The sequence below is a fragment of the Carlito syrichta genome, unplaced genomic scaffold (assembly GCF_000164805.1).
Source record: "Carlito syrichta isolate Samal-C Ts95f unplaced genomic scaffold, Tarsius_syrichta-2.0.1 Scaffold85569, whole genome shotgun sequence".
Classification (NCBI taxonomy): domain Eukaryota; kingdom Metazoa; phylum Chordata; class Mammalia; order Primates; family Tarsiidae; genus Carlito; species Carlito syrichta.
The window spans coordinates 78,703-101,631 of NW_007029665.1; the positions used below are offsets into that span (position 1 = coordinate 78,703).

General features: G+C 42.8%; 1 protein-coding gene across 1 annotated transcript in view; it reads right to left on the reverse strand.

Moving 5' to 3' along the window:
- The window catches only part of GAB2 (GRB2 associated binding protein 2), a 61,807-nt gene extending 44,143 nt beyond the window's left edge, over positions 1-17,664 (reverse strand). Inside the window, exon 1 of the mRNA XM_008056988.2 lies at positions 17,339-17,664. Coding sequence (XP_008055179.1) covers positions 17,339-17,600 — 262 coding nt within the window. The 5' untranslated portion in view covers positions 17,601-17,664. The remainder of the gene's footprint in view (positions 1-17,338) is intronic.
- Between the last annotated feature and the right edge of the window lie 5,265 nt (positions 17,665-22,929).

The window sequence follows — 22,929 nt, forward strand, 5'->3', positions numbered from 1 at the left end:
CCAACTCAAAAAAAAAAAAAAAAAAGAACAGAGATGGCAGTGAGTCTTGTCCAGGTCCTTGTGCACATGCTAAAGTCTCTATATAGCCACTGTGACAATTTGAGGTAAGAAATTGTATCTAGATTTCAGGGTATGGCTTAATATACAATATGGCTTAAAACTGTCTGGGTCTGAATTGCATCTTCTTTACTTACTAGCTGTGTGAACTAGGGAAAGTTGTCAAACATCTCTGTGCCTCAGTTTACTTATTGATGAAATGGGAATAATAATTGGCAGCTATTAATCCTTATTAATTAGATTATATAAATTAAGACCTGTGAAATGCTTAGAATACTGCCTGGTATACAGTTAGCTTTTAGTTAGTAGTAGTAGTACTTTTTTTTTTGAGTCAGAGTCTAACTCTTTGAGTGTAGTGGCACTGCTGCAGCTCCCCACAGCCTCACCTCCTGGGTTCAGGTAATCTTTCTGCCTCAGTCTCCCAAGTAGCTGAGATTATAGGCATGTTCCACCATACCTGGCTTATTTTTTGATTTTTGTAGAGATGAGGTCTTGCTATGTTGTCCAGGCTGGTCTCAAACTCCTGAGCTCAAACAATCCTCCTGTCTCAACCTCCCATACTAGTGTTTAGTACTTTGATCCTGCAAATGTTTACTTATCATGCAAATCTGAATGATATTATAAACTCCTGCTCCTGGCCTGCCATAGTATATTTAAAGAGATGTCTTTGTTTTTGAGTACCACAATAACTTAAGTATAATATATCTCAAATCAGGAAAGTCAGTAAGGTTTATCCGGTAAACATATTAATCACACATAGTAAAAGTGTTTTTGAGTTTGGGCAAAACAGAGATAGGAATTATTTAGGATATTTTAGTTTTGAGAGAAATAAGAGTAGTATGGTAGGTAGTCAAAGGGCTGTTATAAAGATCAGAAGAAGGTAGCAACAGTGTAGTAGCCACAGAGTCAACAGACATTTAATATATGCTTATTATATACCAACCACTATGCTATATACTTTACATGGATTCTTATTTAATCTTCATAACACTCTTGTAAAGGATGTCTTGTTTCTATTTTACTGATTTAGAAGTTGAGGCTCAGAAAGGTAAATTAACTTACGCAAGACCATGTTAAGATTAATCATTAGTATTGTGGGTTCATATTCATATGATTCCAAGATGCTATGTACTAAATGGGCCTTCTATACCAGTATATATTAGAAAACACGCTATAAGTCATATAGTGAAGTTTTATATGATCTTCATTATCAACATCATTTGAAACACTAACTGAAAGTCAAGAAATTTGGGTTTTAATTCTAGCCTGGCCAGTCAGCTGTATAATCTTGAACAAATGAGCTCCCCTCTCTTGATCTCCAAATACTGTCATTTGAGCAATCTGAAACTATACACTCTCTAAGGACCCTTCATTATTTTGTATTCTAGAAGCTTCTCTCTCTCTTTTTTTTTTTTGAGTCAGATTCTTACTCTGTCGCCCAGGTAGGAGTGCAGTGGCAAGCTCACAGCCACGCCAGCGTTGACATGCTGGGCTCTGGCGATCCTTCCACCTCAGGCTTCTAAGTAGGCAGAACTACAGGTATGTGCTACCATGCCTGGTTAATTTTTGACTTGTTGTAAAGACGGGTCTCGCCAAGTTGCCCGGGCCGGTCTCGAACCTGCGGGCTCAGGTAATCCACTTGCCTCAATCTCCCAAAGTGCTGGGATTACAGGAGGGTGAGCCACCAAGTCTGGTTGTTTCTCATTTTTAAATTTAATTAATTAAAGTTTTTTATTTTAGTTAGAGTCTCATTCTGTTGCCCAGGATGGAGTGCAGTGACATGCTCATGGCCACTGCAGCCTCAACCTGATAGGCTCATGCAATCCTTTCGCCTCCGCCTTCCAAGTAGCTGGAAACACAGGCACACACCACCATGCCCGGCTAATTTTTTTGATTTATTATAGAGATGAGGTCTCGCCAAGTTGCCCAGGTGGGTCTCGAACCCCTAGGCTCAAGCAATCCTCTTGCCTTAGCCTCCCAAAGTGCTGGAATTACAGGTGTTAGCCACTGCACCTGGCTGAAGTTTCTAATTCTATGAAACCTATTCCTTTTGCCTTAGCTGAGTGTTATAGCTTATATGAATTTTGAAAGTTTCTTACCTCAAATTGTTTAATTAAATCTAGTCATGAAGAATTTTGGTCAGTGACTTTATCCTAAAAGGGGTGAAGAGATAGTGAATAAAAGCAAATGGTAGGTATGTAAAGTGAATTTAAGGTCTTTAGCATAAACTATCTCTTCAGCCTAGTTAGTATGTCATCTGTTTTGAGTTTTTCTTCATTTTTTTGTTTTTAATTGTACTTTATACCATCGTTTCAATATATAAAATTTCAGATATCTCAGATTCAATCACCTGTGAATAAGGTTAGAATGTTCTTGAAGCTTTCCCCCAATCCTCAAAATAACAATATTTGGAAATAAGTAGAAATTTTAAAAATGAATTTTATATGCCTATTTCTAAGTAAATATTGTAGCTAAAACATTCATTTGGTTATGTAATGGGCAGCTACTGTGTTTTTCTGCTAATGTGGCAACAGAAAGATGAACCAGACAGGTTCTCACCCTTGTCTCGTGCATCTCCTTCCCATTCCCAAACTCTGTGCCCCAGCCCCAGTAAACTGTTTTCATTCTTCTGAGCTTCCAAGAACTTAAATAGCAGCCCAGGGAGAAAAGAAGCAAGAGAAAACCAAATTAACTGAGAAAATCCTGCACTGACCAGGTTACCCTGAGTTGATTAAAACTTCACTTCTATTACTGGCCATATAGGGGCTTGATATTAAAGCTTAATTCAGAAATTAAAAAAAAAAAATCTTCACACTTGAAGTTTACCTCAAATTTTTTTTTTTTTTTTTTTTTTTGAGTTGGAGTCTCACTTGGTCGCCCAGACTGGAGTGCAGTGGCCGCCTCTGGCCACCGCAGCCTCGCCTGCTGGGCTCCGGCGATCCTTCCGCCTCAGCCTTCCAAGTAGCTGGAACTATAGGTGTGTGCTACCACGCCCGGCTGATTTTTTGATTTATTGTAGAGATGAGGTCTCGCTGCCCAGGTGGGTCTCAAACCTGCGGGCTCAGGCAATCCACTCACCTCAGCCTCCCAAAAGCGCGGGATTACAGGCTGAGCCACTGAGCCCGGCAATTTTTTTTTTTTTTGTTAAGTTGGAGTCTCACTCTGTCGCCCAGCCTGGAGTGCAGTGGCCGCTCCCAGCCACTGCAGCCTTGACCTGCTGGGGCTCCGGCGATCCTTCTGCCTCAGCCTTCCAAGTGGCTGGAATTACAGGCGTGTGCTACCACGCCCGGCTAATTTTTTGATTTACTGTAGAGATGAGGTTTCACCAAGTTGCACAGGCGGATCTCGAACCTGTGGGCTCAGGCAATCCACTCACCTCAGCCTCCCAAGGCGTGGGATTACAGGCTGAGCCACCGAGCCCGGCTAATATTTTTATCTAGTAGATATATATTGGCACAGAATCAGACATTGTTCAGCTAAAAGCAGTTAAATCTTGCCGAAAACGGAGAGGCCTGAGACGTAGAACTAGAGCTGAAAAAGGCAGAATCATTATCAAGAAGAGTTCCAAGGGTGGCTGTGCTGAAAGAACTCACAGTGGAGAACATAGCAAGACTCAGAGGTCCATGTTTTAGCTCTTCTCTAGCCTTGCTCCTGGAACAGGACCTGGCAAAAGCAGGTTCTCAGCAGAAAGGGTGCTGCACAAGTAAACACAGAAACAGAAACTGGGGCATTGCCCAGAAATGTGGGCAGCAGAGTCCATGATGAGGAAGAAGCATGCTCTGAGGGAAGCAGAAGCAGATTTTCTTCAGAAATGCAGGCAGAGAGACCACAGGCAACCCAGCTGTCTTCCAGTGGGTAGTGGGGCTCCAGCCACTGGCTTGAGGTCTAGTCAAGACTCCGATCTATGAAAGGGGCTAAAGAAAAGCAGCAAGGGGTCCAGTCCTGGGTGGAATCTGAGACTGCAGGCAGGTTCCAGGGCAGAGACTGAAGGAGAGGAAAGTTAGGCAGGATCCCAGGACACACGAGAGCAGGACCAGAACTGAGCCAAAGGCACAAAGGATCCCAGAGCACGACTGCGCTGGGTGCAGGATGAGCCTGGACTTAATGGTAGAGTTCAGAGGCCTCTACCTATAAGTTCAGAGGCCTCTGCCTGGAAGTACAGAGGCAGAAGCTTGGGGCTACGTGGTCCTGATACCAGTGTCACCTCTAGATCATTGTTTCCCAGATTCTTCCACTTCACAGATAGGTTAAAACTGTTTCTTTGTGCACTTTTAGAAATGGACACAGGGCTGACAATTTTTCGTGATGTCAAATATTAAAAAAAGTTACCATTTATTATGACTGTCATTTCACATGCACAAAAGAACACTTTAAAAAAGTTATAGACAAAAAGATTATCTCTGAATAAAGGGAAGTTTTAAAATCTGATTACATTTAGTTTTATAAAAACTGACTATATCTTTCTTGTTTTTCATCTTGCTGTGGAGTGACAGAAACTTTCATAGCTCAGCACTGGTCTGCAAGTCCCTGTTTTAAAATATCTGCTGCAGACTAAAGTCTTTAGATTGTGTTCTAGCCTTCCCAGGCAACTAACTATGGGAGAGAAGGAGTAGGCAGTTAGGTCCAGCTCTCGCTTGCAGCACTTGATCCTCTCACCTGCAGTATTCAGAGTGGTTCCCTCTCACTTGTTTCATATACTGTGTTTCAAAAAGCCATGCTTTAAAAAAGGGGTGAGGCCGGGCACAGTGGCTCAAGCCTGTAATCCCAGCACTTTGGAAGGCTGAGGTGAGGGGATTACCTAAATCCAGGAGTTCAAGACCTGCCTGGGCAACTTGGTGACACCTCATCTCTACAATAAATTAAAAAATTAGCTAGGCATGGTGGCGTGCACCTGTGGTTCCAGGTACTTGGAAGGCTGTGATGGAAGGATTGCCTGAGCCCAGCTAGTCGAGGTTGCGGTGGCCGTGAGCATGCCACCACACTCCAGCCTGCACAATAGAGCGAGAATCTGACTCAAAAAACCCCCCAAAAAACCATTGAAAATCACTTCTAGCTTATTGTTGACAAAACTAAGATGAATCAGTAACGAAACTAAAATGTAAAAACCAGGATTTTGATTCCCACTTCAGATCCTAGAGAGAGATGACCATATCTACTGATTTTGTAGAATATACAATCCTACATAGAGCTACACAGAACTGGATGTTTCAACACAGCCAAGATCTTCAGAGGTCCAAGGTGACCTTACCACTAAAATCCAATGTTCTAATTCTACATGTAGTCCAAGATTAGAGTTAGATCGAGGTGGCTCAAGTCTATAATCCCAGCACTTTGGGAGGCTGAGGTGAGAAGATTGCCTAAGCCCACAGGTTCGAAACCAGCCTGGGCAACTTGGTGAGACCTCATCTCTACAATAAATCAAAAATTAGCTGGGCATGGTGGTGCATGGAAGGATTGCATGAGCCCAGCAGGTCAAGACTGTGGTGGCCGTGAGATTGTCACTGCACTCCAGCATGGGTGACAGAGTGAGACTCCAACTCAAAAAAAAGAAAAAAAAAAGAGTTAGATTGGGTTTTGTTAGTCTGGGACCAATTCAACAATCATCTATTATATTATCCTCCTTTACCAGGGATAATCAGAAGCACTTAAAGAACAAAAAAAAGTTGGGGGAATCTCAAGAGATGTTGGGGAGCCATCCAAAGATTCTGGTGTTGAGGAATCAAGATGAGACGCTCTCAGCTCTAACAGTCTGTGAGTTTTGGCAGGTAACACTAGACTTTATGCTGGCTGGCTGGGGTGGTGAGGGGGAGTGTCTGGTATAAAAGGGAAAGCAGGGAGAAGGATCAAGGCTTAGAACGAAGAGAACAGGGTCAGATTTCTCCCTGTTTCTTTTTTCGTCCTCCAGAGGGTCTGGACTTCCCTGAAGGTCAAGGCTGGAGTCTGTTCAGGAAAAAGCAGAGGATCTATAAGAATTTCTTGGAGTTTATGTCCCAACTCATGGCCTGCTTTAGGGCTGACTGCTTTGAGGTGGACCCAGCTGTAAACAAACAAAAAACCCACAATAAGCGAGCATATGATTTAAAAGTAAGGCCTAATATTTCAGGGTTATTTAGAATAACTTTTTTTTTCCCCTAAAGGCATAAGGATTTCAGATCTGGCTGGAAACTGGTCTGGATGTTTATTTTCCTCATTGTCTCAGTGGGGGGAAAAAAAGGGTGGGTGACTCAGACAGCAGCCTCCACCTCTGGGCTGGGGCCTGGGTCACTCTCCACTCTGTTCTTTGTTCCTCAAGAGACCAGTCTCAGCCTGGGGAGAAACTGCACATTAACTCCCACATTTGCTCTCATCTTCTAACAAGGGTCCCCCAGGGGAGTTGAGAAATCTGATCTCAGTTTTTAAAAAATGCAAAAGGCAGGGGCAGGGAACAGGGAGGAAAAGGTCCGCCCAGGGATGAGAAGGGAGAAAGGGAGAAGGGAGAAGAGAAAAGTCTCTGAGGAAAGGCTTCTTCCCTGGCTCTCCCACTCACTTTTTCATGGGGAAAGGACCAAGGTCATTAGAATGCATGTGGGTGGACTGCTTGGCTCCATCACAGCCCTGCCTGCTGTCAGAAATGCAGCTGGAGCTGGGCTCGGTGGCTCAGCCTGTAATCCCACGCCTTTGGGAGGCTGAGGTGAGTGGATTGCCGGAGCCCGCGGGTTCGAGACCCGCCTGGGCAGCGAGACCTCATCTCTACAATAAATCAAAAAATCAGCCCGGTGTGGTAGCGCATGCCTGTAATTCCGGCTACTTGGAAGGCTGAGGCGGAAGGATCGCCAGAGCCCAGCAGGTTGAGGCTGCGGTGGCCGGGAGCGGCCACTGCACTCCAGTCTGGGCAACAGAGTGAGACTCCAACTCAAAAAAAAAAAAAAGAAATGCAGCTGGAATAAGGGATCCTGACCTTTAAGGCACCAATCAGTCTCTCTGGAGAAGAAAGAGTTGTTTGAAGACCCCAATAACATTCCTTCACTGAATGCTGAAGATTTCCCCAAAAGCATTCCTATGGGTATAGTTTGACCCTCAATGGGACCCGGGACTTAAAATAATTCTGCTGTTGACTTATTTGGGAAACTTAAAGATTACTAGAAGTTTAAATATTTATAAACTATTTAAAGGGGGCAACCTCACTAAAATTTTAGTAGAGAAAAGGTGGGGAAGAGATAAAGAAGAGTTGGTTAGAACTATGAGAATTCTTCATTCCACAGAACTAACATGTGACCACTGTAAAATTCCTGCCAAGGAGTTCAAGAAGAAGGAGAAAAGCTAAAACAGTAGAGAAGATATAGAGGAGGTTCTGGCCTTATTTCAAAAATTTCAAGAGTTACCAAACAGGGCTCTGATGAGCTAATTTCCCTGCGTTCTAATTCATAGTAGTTTGTTGGCTGCTCTAAGACGGATCATACTATCTTGCTAATTTAGCCACTGGAAGTTAATATTCATGTATAGATAGCATTTAACTTTCAGAATAGCCAGTTCTCAGTGATTATAAACTTCCTGCTTCTTTCTTCTAGCTGGCTGTTTGTGACTTAGAAGTAGCCACGATAAACAGGTCTGTGAAAAGGAGTTAGCAAAAATGAGGAGTTAGAACTCACAGCCCTAGAATGGAGTCAAATGCCCCGGATTCTAGGTCCAGCTGCTCTGCTTTCCAGCATTGTCACTTAGTACCTTTAAACCTTAGTCTCCTTGCTTGTGCAACAGGAATAATACTAGCAGTTCCTGTCTATTTTGTTTTTTCCCTTAAATTCAAATGAGATTGCATGTTTTGTAGACTGTAAGGTTCTCTAACAACACTAGATATTTAAATCATATTCTGTTCATCTTGTTCTACAGAAAAAAAATCATCACTATCACCACAACTACTACAAGGAAAACAGTGAAGTGAGCAGCTACTGCTCACAATGTGTACCTACATATTCTTCTAGCTTTACCTATACAACCTCCCAACAAATCTTCAGAGAAGTGTAGCTACTTATTCAACGTCATACGGCAAATAAATAGCAAGTTGAGACTCAAGTGCTGCTAGCTGCCTTTCAGAGTCCTTTCAGAGTGGCTGTGCAGGCCCTGGAATAGCTACTGAATAAATGAAGGAGAGAGGGATAAAAGGGAAAGAGAAGTCCTCAGCTTTGAGGATTCAAAAGGGGTCAGAGCTTTCCTAACAGTAGATGACTCCTGAGCACATGAATAATTCATCAAAGCTCTCTGCTGAGAGCTGGTTCTTTTTGTGTGTGGTACATCTGGTCAGGGACAGCTGCCCATGACTGGGCCACAAATGTGAGGACTTGGCTCTGCCTGCTCATAAATACAGCTCAGAGAAGCTCTCTGCTTCCTTACTCTGAGGACTGAAGGCTATTTTGACTCCCAGAGGAAGATGGGGTTCTTACTTTTATATGTGTACATGTACACATACACATAACACAAAAATAAATCCCACATATGTGATATGAAATCTTCTTGATATGTGTTCTTAGAATTGCTTTTTCTTCTTGAGCATCATTCCTGGTTTCCTTTTGGAATGAGTTCTCTATCAGGAGCCTCTTTTTCCTCCAACCTTATGTTGATATTCAGATTCAGTTTCACTCCTGGTCTGATCTTGATCCTGCAGGTTTTATCCTAGACATTTTTGGCTGGAATATGTGAGGAATGGAGGGTGGCAGCAGAAATAAGAATCTGGAGGTGGCAAGAAGGATTAAAAAAAAGATAGACTCCATCTGCCACAAAACCCCTTCCAGCTAAAAGCAAAAAAACAGAAGTTTTTATATGGCGCCCATCACAACTCTTAAAAAAAAAAAAACCACACACACACACAAAGTGAGTATCTGTTTGAAGGAGGCTCCCCATACAATGAAGCCTCTACAGGACCAAGCAGCAAGCAGGGATATTGGACTGAACAACTCCAGGGATGTCCCTACACAGAATACAATGTGGATAGTTCTTTGGGAAATATGCAGCTTGAGACGATGTCAGTGGGCCTATGGTCTGTCTGATTTACCCATGGAGAAGTAGAAGGATGGGGTGAAAAAAGAAAGTGTTTTATCCCTATTCTATAAAAGGACACTGAGACTTTGATCAAGTGACTTGCTCATGTAATCACAGTGGTGATTTGAACTCAAGCGTCCCTGCCCCCAGCCTACAGATAGACTAACCAATAGAGCCTGATGACTGGATTAAAGCCCTAGAAATTGCTAAATTGGGATTATTCCAGGTGAAGAACATGAGTAATATGGGCTGGTGAGGAGGGAAAACCTGGGCCAGTTGTAGAACCCCTAGTGGAAGGGGTCAGGAAGCGCTTCTAGTCCAAGGCATAATGTCCAAAGGGACAAAAATATCCAAGCTTGCTTCTGGCAGATGTTTGTATTCCAGGAGGTCAGGGACAAAAAGACAGCATATTATAATGCAAAGTCTAACTTAAGTTAGGCTAGAATCCTGACTTTCAGTTTCTAGCTGTGTGACACTGGGTCAAAATCACTGCTACCTCAGGGGATCACTGTGAATTTTTAGTGAATATTTACGTAAAGTCTCAACTTTCATAGAGTAGATTCTCAACACATAACTGCTATTACTTCTTTTTGTGGCCACTGAGGGTTAGGCATCAGTACAGGGTGCTTTTCACCTAAGGCAGCTACTGACATTAAGACTCCGGTGATTGGATTGCTCTCATCAGACCCCAGTGTTGCATTAAGAAGAGTTTTGGAGGTTGATGAGAATTGGTAGCCCTTTTGAACCCAGCCCAAGTCAGGGGTGGGTGGACAGAGAAGATATTTAGAGTTAAAGTGCTAGTGAGGGAAGAAAAAGCACTCGGTTTCTTCATTTGAAAAATGGCAATAGGATGGGCATGGTGGCTCATGTCTGTGATTCCAGTACTTTGGGAGGTCAAAGCAGGAGGATCACTTGAGGTCAGGAGTTTGAGACCAGACTGGGCAACAGAGTGATACCCTCAACTCTACAAAAACTTTAAAGCCGGGCTCGTTGGCTCAGCCTGTAATCCCACGCCTTTGGGAGGCTGAGGTGAGTGGATTGCCTGAGCCCGCGGGTTCGAGACCTGCCCGGGCAGGCGAGACCTCATCTCTACAATAAATCAAAAAAATCAACCAGGCGTGGTAGTGCGCGCCTGTAATTCTGGCTACTCGGAAGGCTGAGGCAGAAGGATCGCCGGAGCCCAGCAGGTTGAGGCTGCGGTGGCTGGGAGCGGCCACTGGAGACTCCAACTCAAAAAAAAAAAACAAAAACCAAAAAAAAAAAACCAACTTTAAAAAAGAAAAGAAAAATAGAAATAAAGTTGACAAAGTGATAAAATGAAATAGGTTCTTAAACAAAAGAAAGTATTCAAATGTTCACTCCTGCTTCTTCTCAGATTCCGATTCTCAGCTAAAAAACACTGAATGGGTGATTAAGTTTTAATTCCTCACCTGAAAGTTTTATAGAAATAACCCAGTTTTAAGAAAGTCATTAAATTAAAACATAACCCATTATGTGACTGAATCTTTTAACATAACAGATTTTCCTGAGAGGGAAAAAAAGTCTACTGTTTTCATAAGAAGAATCATGCAAAGAACCCTAAACCTCTCTCATAGACAATATTCTTGCTCTGAAAATTAAAACACTAGACACCTAATAAAATAATTTCTTAAATAAAAAGAAACTAAACTGGGCTCGGTGGCTCAGTTTGTAAGCCCGCGCCTTTGGGAGGCTGAGGTGAGTGGATTGCCTGAGCCCGCGGGTCCGAGACCCGCCTGGGCAGCGAGACCCCATCTCTACAATAAATCAAAAAATCAGCCGGGCATGGTAGCGCGCGCCTGTAATTCCAGCTACTTGGAAGGCTGAGGCAGAAGGATCGCCAGAGCCCAGCAGGCGAGGCTGCGGTGGCCGGGAGCAGCCACTGCACTCCAGTCTGGGCGACAGAGTAAGACTCCAACTCAAAAAAAAAAAAGAAACTAAAGGCTTAAGGGAATATATCCTTTAGTAGACAAAGTTGTTGACAAAATGCTTGATTATCTGTCACCCCTTAATACTCCTATCCCTCTTTTCTCCCTAAACTGGTGGTATATAAGCTAGTATCTCCATCCTTAGTGATGTCTCTTAAGGTACCCTTCTGTGACTATTTGGTTGCATAACTGTCCCCTCTACCAGGCCATGATATCTGAGTCCTGGGACTCTATTGTTCATCCTTGTAACCTTATTGGTTACAACAGTAATTTGCACAAAGTAAGTGCCGAATGAACGAGTCACTGAACAAATAAATCATGCTCTCAAAGAAAGCAAGTCCAGGCCGGGCTCAGTGGCTCAGCCTGTAATCCCAGCGCTTTGGGAGGCTGACGTGAGTGGATTATCTGAGCCCGCGGGTTCGAGACCCGCCTGGGCAACTTGGCAAGACCTCATCTCTACAATAAATCAAAAAATTAGCCGGGCGTGGTAGCGCATGCCTGTAGTTCCAGCTACTGGAAGGCTGAGGCAGAAGGATCGCCGGAGCCCAGCAGGTCGAGGCTGCAGTGGCCGGGAGTGGCCACTACACTCCAGTCTGGGTGACAGAGTGAGACTCCAACTCAAAAAAAAAAAAAAAAAAAAAAAAGAATATATTTGCACCAAGAGTAATTTTTGCTACATCCCAAGAATATGATCTTTCTTGGTGGGAACCTCTCTAATATCATAAGGAAATAATTCAACTAAAAGCAATTTGCTTTCTGGTTACTTCCTCCACCTCCCCAGTTCTCCCAGTCATTTCCTAAAAAGCTCAGGTACTTCTTGGACTCATTTCTCACATTCTCACATTTATGAAAGCATTGAGACTGGGTTCTTTTAGTCTGCCTTTTAATTCATTTTTATTTCCCTTTCTCTCTCTTTTTTTTTTTTTTTTTGAGTGGGAGTCTCACTCTGTCGCTCAGACTAGAGTGCAGTGGCGCTCCTGGCCACCCCAGCCTCAACCTGCTGGGCTCCGACGATTCTTCCGCCTCAGCCTTCCGAGTAGCTGGAATTACAGGCGTGCGCTACCACGCCCGGCTAATTTTTTGATTTTATTGCAGAGATGAGGTCTCGCCTGCCCAGGCGGGTCTCGAACCCGCGGGCTCAGGCAATCCACTCACCTCAGCCTCCCAAAGGTGCAGGATTACAGGCTGAGCCACCGACCCCGGCTCTTTATTTATTTATTTATTTTAACTGAATAAGCATTACTTATTCATCAGGAATACAGGGAAAAACAAAAACAAAATCCACAAAGCCTGTAAATGACAAAGATTTGGGGAAAACAGGAAATTCCACACAAGAAGATTATACCAAAGAACTTAAGAGTAAATAGAAGATCATTATCCTTCCCCAAGGATGATCACACAATTCCTACGCCAGGACATCTATTCCAGGTGCGACTAGCTACATAATTTGCAGAGCCCAGTGTAAAATGAAGACTCAGAGGCCCCTGTTCAAAAATTATTAAGAACTTCACGTTGGTAAAAGAGAGCGTTAAACCAAGTGTGGGCCCTTCTGAGCATAGGGCTCTGTATGACGGCACAGGTCCCATGTCCATGAAGCCTGAGGGTTCCCCAATCTGGCTGGTCATCAGAATCTCCTGAGGAACTTTTTAAAAAAATTGAGATCTAATTCATATACCACAATTTTCACCATTTTTAAGTAAAATACTTAGTTTTTTAAAAGTATAATTCACACAGTTGTACAACTATCATCACTATCTAAGTCCAGAATGTTTTTAATCACCCCAAAAAGAACCTCTATATTCATTAGCAGTCACTCTCCATCACCAAGCTACTTTCTGTGAATTTGCATACTCTAGGTTTTAATATAAATGGATCATAAAATATGTGGCTATGTTTTCTTTCACTTATGTTTTGAAAGTTCATCCATGTTAGTACTTTAAACTATTTTATGAATGGATAATTTCCATCATATTTTGTTCAGTTATTAATGGATATTTGGATTGTTTCCATTTTTTTACTATTATGAATAACGTTGCTGTGAACATTTGTATACAAGTTTTTGCGTGAACTTACGTTTTCATACCTCTTAGGAATTTGCTGAGAATTTCTGGGTCATGTGGCAACTCTGTGTTTAACGATTTGCAAAACCGCCACACTGTTTTCTGCAGTATGTATATCATTATACATTCCCACAAGCAAAGTATAAGGAGGAATGTATAAGCAATATTTTTTTTCCACATCTTTTGCCAACACCTGTTACTGTCCATCTTTTAAAATTTTTTTTAAAATTTAAATTAAAATTTTGTTTTAGTTGGAATTTCACTCCGTTGTCCAGGCTAGAGTGCAGTGGCACACTCACAGCCACCCCAGAGTCAACTTGCTAGGCTCCGGCCGGCGATCCTTCCTCCTCAGGCTTCCAAGTGGCTGGAACTACAGGTGCGTGCTACCACACCCAGCTAATTTTTTTTTTTTATTTACTGTAGAGATGAGGTCTTGCCAAGTTGCCCGCACCAAGTTGCCCAGGCTTGTCTCGAACCCGCAGGTTCAGGCAATCCACTCGCCTCAGCCTCCCAAAGTGCTACTATTATAGGCTGAGCCACGGAGCCAGGCCTATCTTTTTTTATTACAGTCATCCTCATGGGTATGAAGTGGTATAACATTATGGTTTTGATTTGGATTTCTCTAATGGTTAATGATATTGGGTTTTAGGCATTGTTTTCATGTGCTTACTGGTCATTCATATGTCTTCTTTAGAGAAATGTCTATTCAGATTCTTTACCCATTTTTAAATTGGATTGTCTCTTTGCTGTGTGTAGCCCTTTGGACTAGGAGACATCTTACAGATCACCAACTGGCAACTCAATCACACTTTTTTCACAGAATAGTGAAAAACGAATCACTTCATATTAATGAAATACTATAGTGTTATAACCAATTATTTTATTGTAATGATATTTGGCTTATGATGGAATTTTGAACATTGAGGAACTTACTAATGACAAAAAAAAAATCAAAATTTTATAACATATTTTTCTAACATGGTGATGTGTGAAACAGTCACCAACATGCATTGCAGGTTCATTGATACACGTTGTGCAATAGTAATTTGTCTGATGTCCTTGACCTCGTGTTTTTCTATTCAAGCAGACAATGCAGTTTTGTTTTCTTCCTCCTACATTAATAATATGTAACTTATTGTTCAGTCTGCTGTTTGATGACAATATAAAAGGATGTACTTGTGATTCCTGAAAACCACTTCTTAACTGATCGATTATCTCTCAATATATATTTCATCTTTTTTTTTTTGAGTTGGAGTCTCATTCCTTTGCCCAGGCTGGAATGTAGGGGCACCCACACTCATGGCCACCCCAGCACTGACCTGTTGGGCTCTGGCGATCCTTCTGCTTCAGCCTTCCAAGTAGCTGGAACTACAGGTGTGCACTACCACGCCTGGCTAATTTTTTGATTTATTGTAGAGATGAGGTCTCGCCAAGTTGCCCAGGTGGGTCTCAAACCCGCGGACTCAGGCAATCCACTCACCTCAGCCTCCCAAAGTGCTGGGATTATAGGCTGAGCCACCGAGCCCAGCTAGTGGGCAAAATTTTAAGGAGGAAAAGGGTATTTGCACATCATAAAAGTATCTCTCAAATGTTTGTTCATTACAAATAAGAAGATAGTAACTTTACAGTTGAGAAACCTGGTAGATACCACCTTAAGTGATTAAGATTAATGTGATCAGTAAAAAACACTGACAGCATGTGTCCTCTGATATAATATACTAAGAAAAGCATGTCAGCTTTGTAGTAATCATCTCCAAAACTGATAATCTCAGTCCAAGCATGAGAAAACATCAGCCAAAACCAAGTTGAGGGATATTTTACAAAATACCTAACTAATACTCTTTAAAAGTGTCAGGGTTGACCAGGCACAGTAGCTCAAGTCTGAAATTCCAGCATTTTGGGAGGCCAAGGTGAAAGGATTGCCTGAGCTCAGGGGTTCAAGATCAGCCTGGACAACTTAGTGAGACCTCGTATCTGCAATTAAAAAAATTAAAAAATGAGTCAGGCATGGTAGCACGTACGTGCCGTTCCAGCTACTTGGAAGGTTGAGGCAGAAGGATTGTCTGAGCCCAGCAGGTAGAGGCTGCAGTGGCCGTGAGCATGCCACTGCACTCCAGCCTGGGCAACAGAGTGAGACTGACTCAAAAAAAAAAAAAAAAAAGAAAGAAAAATGGCAGGGTTATAAAAGAAAGACTGGGCCGGGCTTGGTGGCTCAGCCTGTAATCCCAGCACTTTGGGAGGCCGAGACTAGTGGATTGTCTGAGCCCGCGGGTTTGAGACCAGCCTAGGCAATTTGGCGAGACCTCATCTCTACAATAAATTAAAAAATTACAATAAATAAATCAAAAATTAGCCGGGCGTGGTAGCGAGCACCTGTAGTTCCGGCTACTTGGAAGGCTGAGGTGGAAGGATTGCTGGAGTCCAGCAGGTCAATGCTAGGGTGGCCGTGAGCATGCTATGGCACCCTGGCCTGGGCGACGGAGTGAGATTCCAACTCAAAAAAAAAAAAAAAAGACTGAGAAACTGTCATAGATTGGAGAAGACTCAAAGCTATGATATTAAATTTAACATGGCATTCTGGATTGAATCCTGAACAAAATAAGAACATTAATTATGAATAACAGGTAAAGTCCAAATAGTCCATAGTTTAGTTAGTAATACTGTACCTTTGTTAATTGCTTAGCTTTGATCATTGTACTGCGGTTAAGGAACATGTAAAATTGTGACAGCTCAGTGAACATATATGGGAACCTGCTGTACTATTTTTGCAACCCTCTGTAGGTCTAAAACTATTTCAAAACAAAATGTTTTTAAGGTATGCAGATTCTGATACTGTAAATCTGGGGGAAGCTCCCAGATTCTTGCCTTTCTGACAAGTTCCTAGTAGAAGATAAAGCTGGTCCACGAACCCTACTCTAAATAGCAAGATTTCAGACCAATGGTTCTCAAATTTAACCTTCCACCAGAATAACCTGGAAGTTTTTTTTTTTTTTTTTGAGTTGGAGTCTCACTCTGTTGCCCAGGCTGGAGTGTAGTGGCTGTTCCTGGCCACCGCAGCCTCGACGTGCTGGGCTCTGGTGATCCTTCTGCCTGAGTCTTCCGAGTAGCCGGAATTACAGGTGCGCGCTACCACACCCGGCTAATTTTTTTATTTTTATTGTAAAGATGAGGTCTCGCCCGCCCAGGCGGGTCTCGAACCCACAGGCTCAGGCAATCCACTCACCTCAGCCTCCCAAAGGCACGGGATTACAAGCTAAGCCACCAAGCCCGGCTCACCTGGAAGGTTTTTAAAAACAGATTGCTGGGTCTTATTCCTAGAGTTTCAGACTCAGTAAGCCTAGGTTGGGGCCCAAGAGTTTGCATTTCTAACAAGTTCCCAGGTGATGTTGATGTTGCTGCTGAGCTAAGAATAACTTTTACATTTTTCAAGGGCTGCAAAAAATTGTAAAAGACAAGAATATGAAACAGAGACTGTGTATAGCCTTCAATGCTTAAATATTTGCAGAAAATGGTTGCTGAGTCCTGGATCCTCACTCCAGCCTGGGGGACAGAGTGAGACTCTGACTCAAAAAAAAAAAAAAGAAAGAAAAACTCTCCAAAAAAAATTCACTGAAGCCAAAGACAGTCTGTCACAACAACGCTAGCTGGTACGCTGATGCCAATGAGTTTCTAGAACACTTACCTAGTGAGAGAAGCCTGTACTATAAGGGGCTTGCCTTCCAAAAAATAATTAGGTTTTTTTGAGTCCTCTCCTTGTAAACGCTGGATTATACATCAAAAATAATCACAAACGACCCCACACAAACAAAGGGTCAAGTATAACTGAAAGAGGGTCTGAAATGGGCTAGGACAGACAGAAATGGACCAGAGGAGAGATCAAGGTGTGATGTTCCCTACAGAGATAACAGGGTGAGATGTTCCCTGTAAGATGGCTAACGGTGACAAAGCACAGAGTGCTAGAGACCCCAGGGAAGGGAGAGAGGGGCAAGGCTGAGGAATGGCAGTGGTATGGAGGTACCTGAAGAAACACCACAAAATACCTTTAGCTCCATCACAACCTCAGCAATTTTTGGTTTCCTGTTTCAGCACAATTAGGGCGAGCGGTCTCTCTTAAAACTTGGCCAACCCCTTCACACTCTTACTTTTTGCCTATCACACCTCTGTCAAAGAGGAAAGCTTAGCTAGAGCCTACTCTCCATACTCAAGGAATCTGAAGGCCTCATCTTAATCACTTTAGAAAAAGATCAGTGTTTGTTCTCATACCTGTGCTCTCCTCAGCCTGATTGAAGCCACAGATCTGGCAGATGCTCTGGACCCACTTATTCATATCCTCCTCTGTCTCAGCCACCAGGTAAAAGGTGCGTTCACTGGTCTTGATGTCAAACACAAAGCTATCCTGCAGCTCCTTCTTGTTAAATGTCAGGCCTGCATCCACCTGCTCACAGAAGTTTAGGTTGATGATCCGCAGGGGTTTCTTGGAGTGATCGTTCTTGTAGTATTCCAGAACATCTGGGTCACCACTCATCCGGCCACTCCGCAGGATAAACCAGCGTTTCTTCCAGGCCTAAATTGTACCAGGAAGCAGTAGAAGAGGAAAACAAAGTCACTGGTTATTTAAAGCTTTTAATAGCTCCTCATATATCATAGGTTAAAGATGGGAACTGTTGGACCTATAAGCTGTACATGGCTGTCTCCCTTTTCGATTTCCCCAGTTTCAAAAATGAAGGATGATGTTCAAATGCACGTTAGTACCTTGTTTCACCATGGAAACAGGGTCTTGTCACTAGAAAATAGGCTTTTTTATTTTTATTTATTTTGAATTGGAGTCTCACTCTATTGCCCAAGCTGGAGTGCAGTGGCATGCTCATGGCCACTGCAGCCTTGACCTGGTGGGCTCAGGCAATCCTTCCGCCTCAGTCTTCCAAGTAACTGAAACTACAGGTGCACTCTACCACGCCCAGCTAAGTTTTGATTTATTATAGAGATGAGGTCTTGCCAAGTGGCCCAGGCTGGTCTCAAACCCCTGGGCTCAGGTAATCCTCTTGTTTCAGTCTCCCAAAGTCCTGGGATTACAGGCTTGAGTCACCATGCCCAGGTCCCCTCCCACTGTGGAAGCTTTTCTGTCCTCTTAATAAATCCTGCTTTCTCATACATACAAAAAAATGTGGGTTACAATTCAGGATTAGGTATACAAGTTGTCATTGTACAGGTAAAGTTTGGGTCTCCCATCGGTCCCCACTTCACCTGGTTTGAGATCAGGTACCCTTATTGATATTATGTGCCTTCCCTACCACCCTGCGGTTTCCCGCTACTGCCAATCCCTTTCTTATAGTATTATAATAAATGTTCAGGGTCCACTTATGAGTGAGAACATGGGGTAATCAGTTCTTTGTTTATGTGATAGATCACTGAGTATTATAGACTCTAAATCCATCCAAGTTGCTGCAAATAATTGTGTCCTTCTTTATGGTTGTGTAATATGGCATTCCCAATCATTAACCAAAGTTAGATGAGGACACTTCAAAGCAACTATTCCTTTAGGTCAGAGGTCCTCAACCCCTGGCCGTGGACTAGTACAGGTCTGTGGCCTGCTAGGAACTAGGCAGCATAGCAGGAGATAAAGCAGCAGGCTAACAGAGCTTCGCCTTCTGTCAGAACAGCATAGGCAATGGATTCTCACAGGAACACAAACCCTACTGTGAACTGCACAAGGGAGAGATCTAAGTTTTGTGCTCCTTATGAGAATCTAATGTCTGATAATCTCTGCCTTACCCTGCAACTCCCAGCCCTAGAAAAAGGGTCTTCTGTGAAACCAGTCCCTGATGCCAAAAAGGTTGAGGACCACTGCTATAGGCTAGAATACAAATCCAAACTCATAGTACTTTAAGGCAGGGTAGAACTTGCAAAACTGTTAACATCTCAGTTTATACATGGGGACTCCCACTAGGACACAGTTAATTGAAGCAACAATGTCACACACAGCAGGTTGCAGAAAAAAAAGTTTTCGAATTTTTAGTACAATATGCTTTTAACCAAATCATGATGCCTTGGAATAATCACAGAGAAATACTTCTAAACTTCTCTAAAGTTTATAACTTTAGGATTTTTTTCCTCTCTTGTTCACTGGTATATTCTTAGTATTTACAATAGTGCCTTTCACATACTAAGCACTCGTTATGTATTATTGAATGAATAAGCTCCTTATTCCATTCCATACTATAGAACAGAATGCTTGATTACATATTCCCTTATGTTGTCTTCTACATTCCATCTCTTCAACAAGCTTAAGCAATCTGTGAGCAGACACCACACAAACTTGGAGAAAGACTACATATAACAATGAGATTTGGGTTGAATCTATGCTTTACCACTGACTTGTGTGATTTTTTTTATTAAGTTACTTACCTCCAGCTGGGCTCGGTGGCTCAGCCTGCAATCCCAGCACTTTGGGAGGCTGAGGTGAGTGGATTGCCTGAGCCTACGGGTTCGAGACCCACCTGGGCAACTTGGTGAAACCTCATCTCTACAATAAATAAAAAAATTAGCTGGGCATGGTAGTGCGCGCCTGTAGCTCCAGCCTGGGCAGCAGAGTGAGACTCCAACTCAAAAAAAAAAAAAAAAAGAAAAAAAAGAAAAAAGTTACTTACCTCCTTGGATCTTGCTTTATCTACTATATAATGAGAAAACCAACACCACCTGCCCTGCCTACCTCATATGGTTATTATTATGCAAACAAGCACAAAGCACTCTGTGTACAACCTGAAGCACTACAAGTGCCAACTATTTGATTATTATCACAATTCTTTAGATGCCATAGGACCTACACACACTCTATTAATCCTACTATCCTTTCATTTTCACCTTTTACCCTTGTCCTCATTTCTCTCCTTATCCAACTTTGTTTCTGTAATTCATCATTATAATCACTCCCTTGCTTCTTTCTCCATTCCTCTTATGTAACTGGTAAAACCAAAATGCCTGACAAAGTCTAGCGCATTTTCTATCTGTTCCCACTCGGCTATACACAACTGGAGAAAATCATACAACCATGTTGATTGGTCTCACTCCAACTTCAAGTAAACTTTCATGTTGCCCAGCAATTCTCTTATATTAGCCAGTCAATGACTTGCTCCTCCTCTTTGGCAATAATCTGAACTTTTCTCTCTTTAAACCCCCAACACCTCTATTCCTCTATTCTTATTTCAGGAGAAAACATAAGCAAACAAAAGATAATTTTTACATGCTCTATCACCTCATGTACCAATCTGCCTGCATCTGTAACCATGTACTCAGTTACTAGAGAGTGTAGACAGTTCATCCAAATCAAGGTCAACCTTCTTCCATTTGTGCACACCCTCTCACCTACATAGGGACATCACTTCAATAATTCCTCACTTCTTCAGAGTCCTTGTATTTTTCCTCCCCACCAGAATCATTACCATCAAGACACCAATTTATCCCATCTTAGAAAATGAAAATTAGAAGCTTAACTTGATCCCACAATTCCGCACCAACTATGACCCAGTTTTTCTACTCCTTTTTACAGTTAAATTTTGAGGTTTTCTATACTACTCGTCTTTGTTTCTTCTCCTCCTATTATTTGAAAGCGCTCTAATCAGGCTGTCTCCCCCTCCGCCCTCCCCCCGCCCCATGCCACTGAAATAGTTCATCAAAGGTCTCAAAGACTTCAGTGCTGCTAAATCTACTCAGGGGACTTAACTTGCTCTCCCAGCAGCATCTGATAAAAGTTTATTATTCAGTCGTCCTTGAAACACTTTCTTCACTTTGCTTCAGCATCCACTCTCAATTCTCCTGTTAACTCCCTGGACTTTCTCAATTTCCAGTCCTAGTTCCACCTTATCTCCTTGAACTCTAAACAATGGAATGCCTCAATGTTCAGTTCTCAGACTCTATCTCTTCTCTTTCTACACTCACTCCCTGGGTTATTTTATTCAGTTTTGCAGCTTTAAAAACCACCTAACTGCTATGACTCCCAAATTTATACTCTAGCCCCTGAGTCTTATATCCAACTCTTCACTAACAGGCATCTTAAAAATTAATGTGTCTAAAACTGAGCTCCTGATACCTCCCAGACCTGTTCTTCCTGTACTCTCTCCCATCTCAGTTAATAGCAACTCCAGCCTTCTAGTAGCTCAGGCCAAAAATCTTAACGTCATAGTTGACTCCTTCCTTTCATTCTCCACATCATCAGCAAATGCTGTCAGTTCCAACAGTTCAAAATATAGCCACAATGTGACCACTTCTCCCCACCTCCATTACTGCTCACCTGGGCTAGTTCACCATTCTGTGATCTTCCTGTTTCCACCCTTTCATCCTGCAATGTTTTCAACACAGAACCCAGAAAGCAGGATGTGAATCAGGACATGCTACTTCTCTGCACACCAACTCCAATTCCTGCCTATCTCATGTAGAGCAAAAGCTGAAGTCCCAACAGTGGCCCACAGGCCTGAAGGGAGTGACTTCATCCCAACCCTGTCACCTCAGCCCTTGCCACCCTCTGCCTTGCCTGTACTGCTCTGGTCGCACCAGCCTTACACACTGCCAGGTATGCCCCTGCCTCAGGGTCTTTATTCTACTTGTTTATTCTGTCCGGAACACTCCTCCTCCAAATATTCCCGTTGCTTATTCCCTCCTTCAGGTTGTTATTCAAATGTCACATTATTGGAGAGGCTGTTCCTGGCCCCCATGTTCATCCCTCTTTCCCTTTTACCCTGCTGTACTGGTCCCACAAGCACTTACACTACTGACATCACCCAAAATTGTGTGAATTGTCTATACCCATCTCTAAGAATGTAAACTACACCAGGGCAAAAATTGGTTCTTTTTATCCCATGATACATCCGAAGTCTTTAGAATAGTGCCTGGCACATAGCTAGTGATCAATAAATATATATTAAATTAATTAATGAGTCATTTTCTTACATGAAGTGAAGTACGTAACAGTGTCTAGCAGGTCGAAGGGGAATACATCTGGTACCTAATAAACCTTAGGAAGAAATAAAAATTGAGATATAGCCATACAGAATAGAATTGAGGAAAATAAAATAAGTTCCACAATTTACAGATGCTTAAAATCTTGACCTGTCGATGTTTTTGGTATTCTGTCTGTGTTTGTGTGTGCATGCTGCAGGTGCATACAGAGACATGTAGTAGGTGGGTACCAAAGTACATTTTTCTTTTCTTTTTTTTTTTTTTGAGTGGAAGTTCTCACCCTGTTGCCCAGGCTGGAGTGCAGTAGCACGCTCACGGCCACTGCAGCCTCGACCTGATGAGCTCAGGTGATTCTTCAGCCTCAGCCTTCCAAGTAGCTGGAACTACAGGCATGCGCCACCATGCCTGGCTAATTTTTTTTTTTTTTAATTGTAGAGATGAAGCCTCCAAGTTGCCCAGGCTGGTCTCGAACCTGTGGGCTCAGACAATCCTCTCACCTTGGTCTCCCAAAGTGCTGGGATTATAAGCATGAGCCACCGTGCCCGCCCTAAGGTATATTTTCCAAAGGTCTATTTATAGTTCAGCTGGTGTTTCAGTTGATGCGTCCCCTTCAGTTGATGGATAGAGCTGTCCCCAAATCACTGATGTGTAGGTATACCCATAAGCAAACATACACAGACACACAGACACCCTCATGAATAAGTAAACCATGTTTGCTACAGATAGCATCAGAGCCTGTCAGGTTCTGCTTCCAAGGAAGTGGTGCAGGCTGATAAATGCTTGCCTCCAAAATGCTGTTAAATTTATGGCAAAAGCTGGGCTCGGTGGCTCAGCCTGTAATCCCGCGCCTTTGGGAGGCTGAGGTGAGTGGATTGCCTGAGCCCGCGGGTTCGAGACCCACA